This window comes from Alexandromys fortis, unplaced genomic scaffold, assembly GCF_014885135.2.
Source record: "Alexandromys fortis isolate MF-2015 unplaced genomic scaffold, M_Fortis_MF-2015_v1.1 scaffold_331, whole genome shotgun sequence".
Classification (NCBI taxonomy): Eukaryota; Metazoa; Chordata; class Mammalia; order Rodentia; family Cricetidae; genus Alexandromys; species Alexandromys fortis.
The window spans coordinates 364,044-376,429 of NW_026068215.1; the positions used below are offsets into that span (position 1 = coordinate 364,044).

The window sequence follows — 12,386 nt, forward strand, 5'->3', positions numbered from 1 at the left end:
TGGAGTACAATAAATAAACTTTATCCTGAACTTAATCACTCAATGAAAAGCAGAGTAGAATTAAAAGATGCCCGTGTAAGGGCTAGAACAATGACTTAGCAATTATGAATACTTACTACCCTTGTAAAAGTCTTGATTTCAATTCCCAACACCCACATGCCAGCTCATAGCTATTGATAGCTCCAGTTGCAGCTGATCCAACTCCTTTCCTGACCTTTGTGGGCTTCTGTATACATGTGGTGCACATGTATATGCTTAGCCAGTTTTCTGTCACCCTAACACAAGCTAGAGTCATTTAGGAAGAGGGAACCTCTAGTGCAGGACAATCATCTGTATTCGGTCAATCATATCTTAAATAAACGCTGATTGGCTGATAGCCAGGCAGGAAGTATAGGCAGAAAAACCAGACAGAAAGTAGAGGTGGGGCAATGAGAACAGGAGTATTCTGGGAAGAAAGAAGCTCCCTCCCAGTCCTGCCCACATCACCGAAGAAGCAGGATGTAACCTGCCCCGCTGAAAAAGGTACTGAGCCATGTGGCTAACATAGACCAGAATAATGGGTTAATATAAGCTACAAGAGCTAATAAGAAGCCTGAACTAATGGGCCAATCAGTTTATCATTAATATAGACTCTGTGTGATTTCTTTGGGACCTAATGTCTGTGGGAACCGTGCAGGACAGAAACCCCAAGAAGCAAACCCACATGTTACAAACCTCAACTGAGAAAATTCTCTAAACAGATAGACCAATGAGCGAGTCAATAAGTAGCACCCCACCATGATCTTTGCATCAGCTCCTGCCTGAGTTTCCTGCCTTGACTTTCCTCAGTGATGGAATGTGATGAACTGTAAGCTGTAACAAACTATTTCCTTCCCAGGTTGCTTTTGGTCATGCTGCAGTTTTATCACAGAATAGAAACCCTAACTAAGACAAGGACACACACATATACATAAAATAAAATAAATAGCAAAAGTCAAAGTGATTTGTCTTTTCTGGCCATGGTGGTGTGTGCCAATGATCCCAGCATTTGAGAGGTAGATGCAGGCATATTTCTGTGAGTTCAAGGCAAGCCTGGTCTACAAAGGACACTACCAGGACAGCCAGCAATACACAGAAAGATTCTATCTTAAAAAAAAAAAAAAACTCAAAAAACAAAAACCAAGCAAATAAAGTGATTTATTTATTTAATTGCCTTTTTTTTTTGCTTGCTCATAAAGTTTATTGACAACTGTTTGGTCCCAACACACAAACAGCACTTGAACCACGGGGGCGGGGGGTGTTTCAAACAAAATAGACAGTTAAGGAAAACATCTTGCCCCTGAAGTCTGATCAAAAGCAAACAGTGCAGGGTGGGAAAGGGGATTTTGGTGGTAACTTTTTTCTTACCGGATTAGGTAAATCTAATCCGGTGCATCTTTCCACCCAGAGCGTCTCGTCATCTCCATACATCACAGCAGCAGCATCTAAGCCTCTGGATAAAGATTAACAGTGACTGGCCTGGCCACTGTGGGTTGGCACATGAGACTCAATGCGCTTCCATTGAGTTTTCACATCTTTAAGCAGCAGTGGTCCGTTACACTCATTCCAGACACATGGGCAACTCCAGCAAATGGCAAAGAAACACCCATATACTGTGTGCAATTATTCTTTGTTGCCCACAGAACAAACTGACGGCTAAGATGGCTCCAAGTGACTTTAGTGACACCTGGTGTTTTCCAAGTTCCTAATCCCTTCTACACTTGCAAACCTGAAGTTTGAGCAGGCAAGCTTATCCTTAGGATGTCTGTGATTAATGCAGCCCATGTTCTCGACACTAACTTTATTACATTGCTTAAAAATCATAAAGAAATTGCACATGTGCCACCGTACTTCCGTGTGCTAGAGCGGCAGAGGAAGTGCTGCCAGGCCAGGCCCGCACGGGAAGGACCTTGAGGCTTTGCACAGAGTGTGGCAAGCATGTAGAGAGCACTTCTAGTGCAGCTCCATCTTGTGCTGAGAACTGGGAATCACTGGCTTCATTTTTAAGATTTTGGCAACAAGCTCTAGAGAGATTTTTTTATTTGTTTTTTTTTTTTAAAGATGTGTATATATACCCTGTCACCTATCGATCTATTATCTAAAATTTGTAACTTTAATATTTTGAGAGGACCCTAAAGCAAGAAATAATGAGTTTACAAGATTATGACTTTTCAATTAAAGTAGTTACAAACGAAGGACAAGGGTACATAAATAAACAAATGTTAAAAGAATCGATGTATCTTGTAAAATCATTGTGGCTATCAGAGGCACTGTTGGCCATAAATTCCACTTTATTTAGTCAACAAATCCCTCAACATAAGTAGAAAATTACCACAGTGGGTTTTGTAATGTAGTTCAAGAGACTTTCATATCAGAACCAGCTCAGCTGATGTTGTGGTCATTTTTGGAAATGATCAGGGATATTCAGAGAAGTATAGACATAGATAGGGCCATGTTTAGAAAAACTCTTTTCCTATGTGATAATTCCCTTATAAACATGCTAGACTTACTTTTCTGCGCATTTAAGATTCTCTTAAGAGGAAGCTAGGAGAGATGGCTCAGTGGTGAAAAGTACTTACTGCAGAGGACCTGAGTTTGTGATTTACCTTCCACCTCTGGGAGATAATCAGGGACAAGAGCCACAAGCTGTACATTCTGGGAGTCTCCTGGACAGCCCTGGACAGTAACTCAAAAGAGGGCTTCTCATGTCTCATACTGGAGTTTTTGTTAGGTGGTCTTCAGCTCTTGGAGGAAGCATTATCATTCCAGATAAAGAAGTATATAATTACAATGAATTATATATATATTAAAGTTTTTTAGGTAAATGATTAATAGTATGAGTCCTTCTGGAATTCTCAGACATCCTTATTGTTATTTTCCCCACCTCCTTCCTTCTCCAGTGACTACATCTACAGAACAGTCCCACACCTAACGCTCAGGGAACTTTACTGAAAAGGGTTTGGAAAGATTGTAAGAGCCAGAGAATTGAAAAGTTTACTGTGAGATTGTATCTCCTAGTAACATCAGAAGCTATACCCATAAAGTCTCAGCAACATGACTTTCCAAATATGAATGAACAAGGATGACAGCAATAGACATGCCAAACTGGATTGAGGAAAGCCCACAAGGCCTCATACAAATCAACCCTCTTATCAACCAATTATTTTTGTTTACATTAAAAAACAGATAGTTACTGTAATTATGAAATTTCTCAAATATACTTTCAGTATGTTCATATAAATACATATATGGGAAGAAAGCAATGTCAAAATACGTGTCAAAACTTGAAGCAATTAATTTTAATCTTGTGTGTTCTTTACTCATGCACATATGTTCACATGTGTGGGGCTGAATCAGCAGGTGGAGGCCACAGGTTGATGCTCTGTGGCTTCCTTTACTGTTTCCCACCGAGCATGGCTCAGTGATCCTGTAGCTTATAGACTGGGCCAAAGAAACTGACCAGCAAGTCCAAGGGAGCTTCCTGTTGTCTTTGTCTAGACTGTAATAGCTGGACCTTTCTACTTCTCTTCCCCACCAAACTCCAAAGACATGGATCTGTCAAAAGTATAGTTACAGTAACTTTCAGCATTCATCTCTACCATACTAACAACACTGCAGTGGTACACATGAAACTGATATCAGGGTCTGGATAAGATGCAGGCTTCCTGAGTTCCTTGCTCGTGCTCTCTCTCCTGCTCCTGATTTGGACCTTGAGATTTCTGTCTGGTGCTCCAATGTGGGTCTCTGTCTCTGTCTCCTTTCATCGCCTGATGAAGGTTAATATTCAGGAGGATGCCTATATGATTTTCTTTGGGTTCTCCTTCTTATTTAGCTTCTCTAAGATCACGAATTATAGGCTCAATGCCCTTTATTTATGGTTAGAAACCAAATATGAGTGAGTACATCCCATGTTCCTCTTTTTGGGTCTGGCTTACCTCACTCAGGAGGGGTGCACCCACACACTGAGAGCTGGGTGGGATGTTCTATTGGGAACTCACCAAGGCCAGATGGCCTGGGTCTGAAAAAGCCTGGGTTAAAACCGGTCTCGCTGAACATAGCGGACAATGAGGACTACTGAGAACTCAAGAACAATGGCAATGGGTTTTTGATCCTACTGCACGTACTGGCTTTGTGGGAGCCTAGGCAGTTTGGATGCTCACCTTACTAGACCTGGATGGAGGTGGGTGGTCCTTGGACTTCCCACAGGGCAGGGAACCCTGATTGCTCTTTGGGCTGACGAGGGAGGGGGACTTGATTGGGGGAGGAGGAGGGAAATGGGAGGCGGTGGCGGGGAAGAGACAGAAATCTTTAATAAATAAATAAATAAATAAATAAATAAATAAATAAATAAATAAAGATGCAGGCTTCCTGTGCATGCTTCCCTCAAGGGAAACGCCCAACATATAAGATTAGGTAACTGCAGATTTTAACATTTCTATGTCTAGTACCAGTATAGAGGTATTGGAGTTAAATGTTCTTGTTGGTATACAGACTATTAATAAACTCAAATTTATATGAATTATGTGTTCTTGCTTGTCTTCCTATTAGTACACTACTAAAGTGCTTTTCTGTTCAAATTTCTGTGAATAAGCTAAACAAAAATAATGTCATTTGAAAGGACCACCATTTATGTGAATTTCCCCAGTTTTGTCTTTTTATCTATAAACAAATGAAAAACCTAAAATGTTTAATGAACAAACCAGAAGCCAAAGCCAGTTTAATATGCATGATGCTACACCTTTGATTTTTACACTAGTTAGAAAAATTCAGTTCCTCATACTTCTTCATGAACTGTACAGCTACATACACATTTGCTGGAACACATGTAAGTAAATGTTGGGAGCTATAGATTCCTGGCCCCTTGACTTTTCTGCCTGCAGCTGCTCTGAGCACGAGACCATGATGACACATTGATGGGCCTGCAGCTGAAAGATCCCGAGAGCTGGGTGTGGCTAAGGATCCCTATATAAGCTGCCCCTGAGCACAATAAAGGGGGGCATTTGGCAGTCTTGTATCAATAATGACCCATGTCCATGTCTTTCTGTCTGTCTGTGTATGCATGTGATTTTAAGTCTCCAGGCTTAGCTCCTGGCTTGTATATGGTCTTGTGACACAGGAACTACAGGACCATCGAAATTTTACAGGACTGGTTGAGGTTTACAATTAAATAGTGATGTATTCCTATGAGGTAACTGTAATAACATTTCCTTATGCCATTGTTATACATACTTAGTTTTGGTTGCGTATGCCCCCCACCCTTTCATTTCCCCTATTGCCCTCCCCGCTAGCTACCTGTCCAAACCCTTCCATCTTCAGCATTCCTCTTCTGTATCACATCACATATCTTCTGTTTCTGTGTCCACTTCCTCCTTTAAAGTGAAGCCTCTATTGACTCCTTTCATGGATCCATTTCTGGTCACTTGGCAACCACATACACTCTTTCCCTCCAAAATACACAGGTAAAACCTAGAAGCTAAGGTCTCCTTTGGGCATATATGCCTATTTCCAGGAAAATATCGCCTTTTTATGGCTGAATAGATTAGATTGCATATATGTACCATATTTTCATATCTTTTGATGGGCATCTAGGCTGATTCCATTTTCTGCTCTTGTGAAATGAGCAGTAATAAATGTGGATGTGCAAGTGTCCCTGCGGTAGGATATAAAGTCCTTTGGGTGTATTCCCAGGAATTGTATACCTGAGTCAGAGAGCAGTTAAATTTTCGTGTTTTGAGACACCTCCACACTGGTCTCCTTAGTGGTTCCATTGGTATGCACTATTCTGGAAATAGTGATAATGTGTCACCACGGTCGGTGAAAATACAGTGCTTCTCCGTGCTTAAATCATGGTATTCTGTCTTCGACTTCCATATCACCTGTGCTGTATAACCCTTCTCGAATCTCTCTTTCCCTTAAGAATTGGACAATTGTCCATATTGGCTTTCATGGTCTAAGTTAATGATGATGACTGACCAGGTCTCTTCCTCCTTTCCCTTAAAGCTACCCTGTAAATGCTATCTTGGAGATTATTGATTTTCCCATAGCAGAAAAAAAATCAAATCACATATTTAATTGTGTGCTTTTATATGTATAATATCCAACTTATTTTAGAAATATTTGGGTTTTTATACCTCTATTATAAAGAAAACAAATACACAGAGAGTGAAAGGAGATATTATTTCTATAGCATTTTTTTTACAATTTGTGTTCAAGCTACTTTTATGTAATATCAGAAACATCAAGACAAATGGTTTCAGGGTTATTAAAACACAATGTACATTATAAATGAAACTGTACTACAATGTTATCTCAGGCATAAGAGATGGAATAAACTTAGGGAATTAGACTATCCAAGATCAAAGTCTGACTACATTCTTTGCTAGCTATTGAAGCTTGGATTCCCCAAACTTCAGTCTTTCACATTCTTCATCTTCAAAGAGCCTATGTTTGTACTATATACATCACTAGATGATTGACAATAGAATAGGATACCATATAAGAGTTTGCAAGTGGAAAATTATACTTTATGAAACATCATGAAAGTGGAGACTTTCTGATAATTGTACATAATTAGCACCTAGTATACACACTGAAACAAGCTTCACTCAGTGGGGAAGTCATGCAAACATTTCAACTCTCAATGACACTGTAAAAAATTATTTAAAAACGATGCAAAACATGAAAACTTTAGTAGGGAAAACCTGGAAAGACCCAATTTCTTAGACAGACAGCCATTAAAGGTGTTACAATGATTTACAGATTACAGATGTATTCACTCTTCAGAAAAAAGTTGTTAGTAACCTTATTTTCAACACTTTCAGCAGCTACCGAATAATCACATTAAATGTTTTTCAGGCATCAAGCATGCTTTAACAAGAGATGAGCAAAAGTCTGCCTCTAAATCACATTCAATGTGAACATGCACGAATGCCACACACAAAGTTTATAGCATGAGTTTCTTCAGATTCTTGACAGTTTTTAACTACTATTCCTTAACACATACGCAGAGAGAGTTCTTCAAAAAGCCGTGGCTATTTCATACGAATCTGGAAATGGGACAGACACGCGTCCAGATCCAGTCACAAGAGGCAGAATGCCAGCAATCGGTATAACTTGCCAGGACAGAGTCAAAGTGACATTCCTGTTTCCCTTGAGACCGTGCCCGTCGTCAAAGAAAAAATACTTGCTTTTGACATCTTTCAGATCCAGCTTGGGGTTCTCTCCTCGCAGAAGGATCTTGTCCCACAGGACCACCTGGTTCACAGCGTTGCTTTTCGTGGAATATTCTGCCGAGAGGTAAAGGAAGAGCTGCTTGACGTTCCAGTCGAAAGTCTTCTCCAAATCCGCAGAGATGTGGAACGTGATGAAGCCCAGGTCGCTTCTTTTCCTGGGTCCGGTGAAGTCCTCCACTTTTTTGAGCAGGACCCTGGAGACTTTCAGGCTCACTGGCGCGCTTCTGTCTTTGAAGGCGGTGGTGAGGATGCAGCCCAAGGTGAGCGCCGCCATGACGCTCAGCGTGAAGGCGAACAGCGAGTTCGCCCGCGAGAGCAGGGTGTTCATGTTGCGGGATGGATCGGCGGCTCCCTCCACGCGGGCTCCACCGGCGCTCGCTCACTCGCTCTCTCGCTTGCTAGCTCAGCTCGCTCACAGAGACTCGCTCGCTGGGCAGGGCTTGCTGTCTGCTCGCTCGCGTTCCCTCTGCCTTCCTCTGGCTCGCGCGGAATGCTGGGCGCGCGCACGCGTCCCTGGAGCGCGCACCGCCCACGTTGCCTGTTCTTTTTTTCCCCCAAGTCACTGGTTAACCCTACCACCACTGTCAGCTGATAGATAGTCTCAGGCACTTGGGGCATCTGACAGGAAACAGCAGCACCGTGTCTCTGTGTGGCTGAATAAGCCCAGGGGGACTTGAGCTGCCTCATCCCCTACACCCAGACACAGTCACTGAAGGTCCCATCTGCCCTGTCCAGGGAACCCTTCCCTTTGCACACTGCTGCACCATGGCTTCCATACAGCCTAGCCCCTCCCCTGGCCTTCTGCAACAGGTTCCTGATGGCTGTACCCCCACACTAGCTCACCCTGCAGTCCATTCTCTGCACAGAGAGCAGCCATCATCACCTGCAGTTCCTGTCACTTCCCTACTGGCATCCTCCACGCTCAAAACACAGTCATAGTGTTAAACAAGTGGCCCAGACTCTGTGCTACATCTGCTCTTTCCACCTCATCCCCCATCAGCCTGTGTGTTATCTGCCAGGCTCCTGCCGCTGGGTTTGTCCTCTGCTCCTGGACAACTGGAGCCCACACAGTGCAAGCACATCAAGAAATGGCTTGTCCCTGCTGGCTTCTTATCATTCAGGACTCGGCCTTCACTGATAACTCTGTGTGTGTAATCCTCTGTTTGATGTGGGATCTGTGTTGCTTTTATTGATTGATGAGTAAAGCTATTTGGGCCGATGACTTAGCAGAGTCAAGTCAGGTGGGAAAAAAGAACAGAGATAGAGAGAGAGTAGGCAGGGTCAGAGAGATGCCTTGGAGCTGCTGCCTAAGAAGAAGGACACCCGGAACCATATCGGTCAGCCACAACCTCGTGGCAATAAAGAGATTAATTAGAAATGGACTAATTTAAGAAGTAAGAGGTAGCTAGAAATATATCAGTGTTGTAATTAATATTGTTTCTGTGTGATTATTTGGGCCTGGGTGGGCGGGAACTAATTGCAGTCTTTCTGTTTATTTTCATCAAACACAAATCCTCACATAACTTGCCTGGTCAATTGCTTTCTCACCCAGTTTTGCTATTCCACTATGGTGAGAGATCCAGGATCCCTTTCTGTCTTGTTCTTCATGCTCTTTTCACAGTGCTTGGCCAGTGCTTTGTATATACATCACTGGACGACTATTAGTAAATTGAAGGTATTTCTCACGGTCAAGAAAAGATAGAGATTTTACAACTGAGAAGAATGAAATAATACCCAAAATGATTCAAGATACTGAATATCTTGTTGCAAGCAGGCATCAGTCCTTTTCAAAGCTCAATGACTATCAGAATCAGGTGGAAACGACCCACCCCAATTCCATGGTTTCTATTCAGAAGGCTTGGAATAGACTCAAATATCTTCAAGTTTAATAAGCACCAGCAGAAGTGTCAGAACTTGGTCAAAAGTATGATGAAAGTGAACAATACCTTGGGGAGCTGTGAGGGAGACTCCAGGAAAAAAAGGCAGAGGGCCTTTTACCTCAAACGCAGTTTGGTTCCCTGGATTGCTCTTGGATGTGATTTGGGGCCTCCTGTGATAAACAATCACATTCAATTTATAAAACATGTTTATTCTTGTTGAATATCAGAATATAGCTATAGAACCCAATCTGGTTAGTGAACCTTGAATCTTGATACAGCCTTCTACCTTGCTTTCGTGCCTTCCTAGATGCAATCTATAGTTTGTGCCAGGAAATTGTGTTTAAATTGGTCTGTCCCGAGAACGTTCTGGGAAAGGTCTGGTCAGTTAATATTTAGTACTGGCTGGAGAGATGGCTCAGTAGTCAAGAGCACTGCCTGCTCTTCCAAAGGTCCTGAGTTCAATTTCCAGCAACCACATGGTTGATGACTCACAACCATCTGTAATGAGATCTGGTACCCTCTTGAGGAAGAAACCTGATCAGTCGTCCTCATCAACTTAGACCTTAAAACCCAGTATAGACAATATGTGCCCACTGGAGTTTATTTACATTTTTCTGATCATACTTTTCTGAACTCAAACAGCCTTCTTTGGATCATTGCTTTCTTTGTTACACTCACATATAAAAGGACACTGGAACTGAAGTGAGGTTGTCTACAGCATCAGACTGCAGCCCACCGCATTCTTTCAGGTCTTCAGATCCCAGGTCTAGCAGACAAGATCTGCATAGGTTGGTGAAAAGTAGACAAGAAGATTTTTGATGAAGGGTTTCATGCTTGGAAAATTTCTGACTTCATTTATCAACGTTTTAATCCAAGTAATTTAATGACACTATGCAGAGTTCTGGGATAACTGGAAGGTCTTTATTGATGTAATTGATTCAAGTGCCCTGGCCATTTAATCTACCTGAGAACATAAGGTTCTTCTCTACCTGGGATCACTAAGCTCTAGAGAGTAGTCCTGTTTATTACAAGGATTGGTGTTCTGTTTGATGTTTACTAGAAGAATTGGTGTTCTGTCTGATCCTTTTGTTTAGAAGAGGCTGGTTCTGGGTAGTTGCTTACCAAATGCCCTAAAGATGGAACTCTAATGTCTTCACTCTTATTCCTCTAACATGTCTCAGAGATGACCACTGGCTTCTTCTGTATGAGCCCCTTATTCTGGGTAGCTGAATCTTTACTCTTGCCTGTCCTAAACAGTGCAAGTTTAAGCACCATTGATTTAATGCAGTTACAGGAGTACTGAGGCATCTGCTGATACAGTTACTCTAAATAACTCCTTGGTCCTTCTCTCTACCTGAGACTGACAGGGTGCTTTTCCATATAGGATCTCAACTCCAGAGTATTCCTTGTAGTTAGGATATATTCAGAATTATTTGCTTGTGTGGAGAAGACTGGTGAAGGGTAGTGTCTTACTAAAGGTTTCCCCATGGTGGACACTCAATCTCTCCAGGAATTGATGCAACTAACTCTACAACAGACTTGTTTCTTCATGCTGAACCTCAGATTCTGCATTGTAGATTAGGCACTCTCCTCTGTTGTTATAGTAAAAGATGGGGAGGAAGAAATAAAGCATGTGAAATAGAGATGAAAGCATTTAGATGGGAAAGGCAGACTCAGTTCACTGGAAGTTGTGCAATAATGCTTTCTTTTCCTCCTCCCAACTTTATCCTGCAACTCCTCCTATACATTAAACAGTGGAATAAGACTTACCTAACGAATAGGTGCTTATGCATGGTTATTATGTAGTCAGTCCATGATATTGATGTCAGAGGTATTGCTGTGACTAAATAAAGGAGGCAAAGTGCAAGGAAGCTTTCTGAGGGTAGACTATATACCATACACTGTACATCACTATTTTTAGACATTTATTTAAAAAAATCTATCTTCTGATGTAAGTAGTGTTAGTGGATTCCTCCCAGCATGCCATTTACTTGGAGGAAGGAGGCCACTTGTTCTTTCTGGCTGCCTAGCTAGCTTACACTCAAAATAACCACACAGAAACTGTATTAATTAAATCACTGCTTGGCCCATTAGCTCTAGCTTCTTATTGGCTAACTCTTGCATATTAATTTAACCCAACTCCATTAATCTGTGCATCACAACGAGGCTGTGGCCTATCAGCAAATTTTCGGCACTCTGTCTCTGGTGGCGGATCCATGGCACCTCCCTGACTCCACCCTTCTTTCTCCCAGCATTCAGTTCAGTCCTCCCTGCCTACCTATGTTCTGCCCTATCAACAAGCCAAGGCAGTTTCTTTATTCATCAGTGGTAATCACAGCACACAGAGGGTATTCCCACAAGGTAGTACTATTCCCTTTGTATGAGGAGATAGTTTTAGACAGCAAAGTTTATGCTAAAAGAATTCTGGGAAGGAAGGTGTCAACTTAATATTGATGCAATCTTGAAGGGAAATTTATTGACTAAATTGTAGAAAATGTATTAATAAAAAAGGGACAACTCTGAGAAAAATGTGACTCAAGTCAGGTTGATTCAAACATAGTATAAATGAATAAATGGGCAGGAAAAATCTGTACCACATCTCAAATGTCAAATAATAATTTTAGAAAGAAAATCATAATTAGAAAAACAAGACATGATGACATTATAGTGATAAGTGATTCAAACAAAAAAAATCATGTGGAAACACAGTTGATGCCAATTTCCACAGCAGGCACTGAGTTGTCATGGTAACCACATTGACCAAGGACAGCCGGAAAATCAACAGTGGCATTAATCTTATTTCTAATATATGCTAAGATCCAAGTAAGAATGGCATGACTGGTTTAATTAATTTCAAGTATTCCTCATGATAAACATTCCTATAGCATAAATATCCATGCATTCATATGATCCCACATTCCCACATACATATGCCTTCCCTTTTATTTCAACACCCAAGATCCTGGGAATGGATTATGGTAAATTTGCTGGAAGGTGAAGAAGTACAACCACACTTTTCAACAGATTCATTTTGAACCACATATATTAATTAAATCCTACTGAACTATGTTATCTCAACAAACTGATTTTCCATAGATTATTAACAGATAAAAATTGATACTTTGATCCCTAGTTTCTGTATATTTTCAATAACTTCTTAGAGCAAATGTGGATGAACAGGGAAATGCATGTTAATCAGGAAGTACTTAGAACTGTGCTACTAAGCTTTTTTTCCCCTCAACAGCTACTATTACAT

At 41.3% G+C, this 12,386-nt stretch overlaps 1 protein-coding gene across 1 annotated transcript; it reads right to left on the reverse strand.

Annotated features, from left to right (window-relative positions):
• Positions 1-6,072: 6,072 nt before the first annotated feature.
• Positions 6,073-7,952, reverse strand: LOC126493408 (signal peptidase complex subunit 3). The gene has a single exon (XM_050130406.1). It carries the CDS (start codon positions 7,576-7,578, stop codon positions 7,036-7,038), a length of 543 nt encoding a protein of 180 aa, XP_049986363.1. The 5' UTR covers positions 7,579-7,952; the 3' UTR covers positions 6,073-7,035.
• Between the last annotated feature and the right edge of the window lie 4,434 nt (positions 7,953-12,386).

Coding starts and splice junctions, on each gene's coding strand:
- LOC126493408 (XM_050130406.1), bottom strand. CDS start 7,578: ATGAACACCCTGCTCTCGCGGGCGAACTCGCTGTTCGCCTTCACGCTG.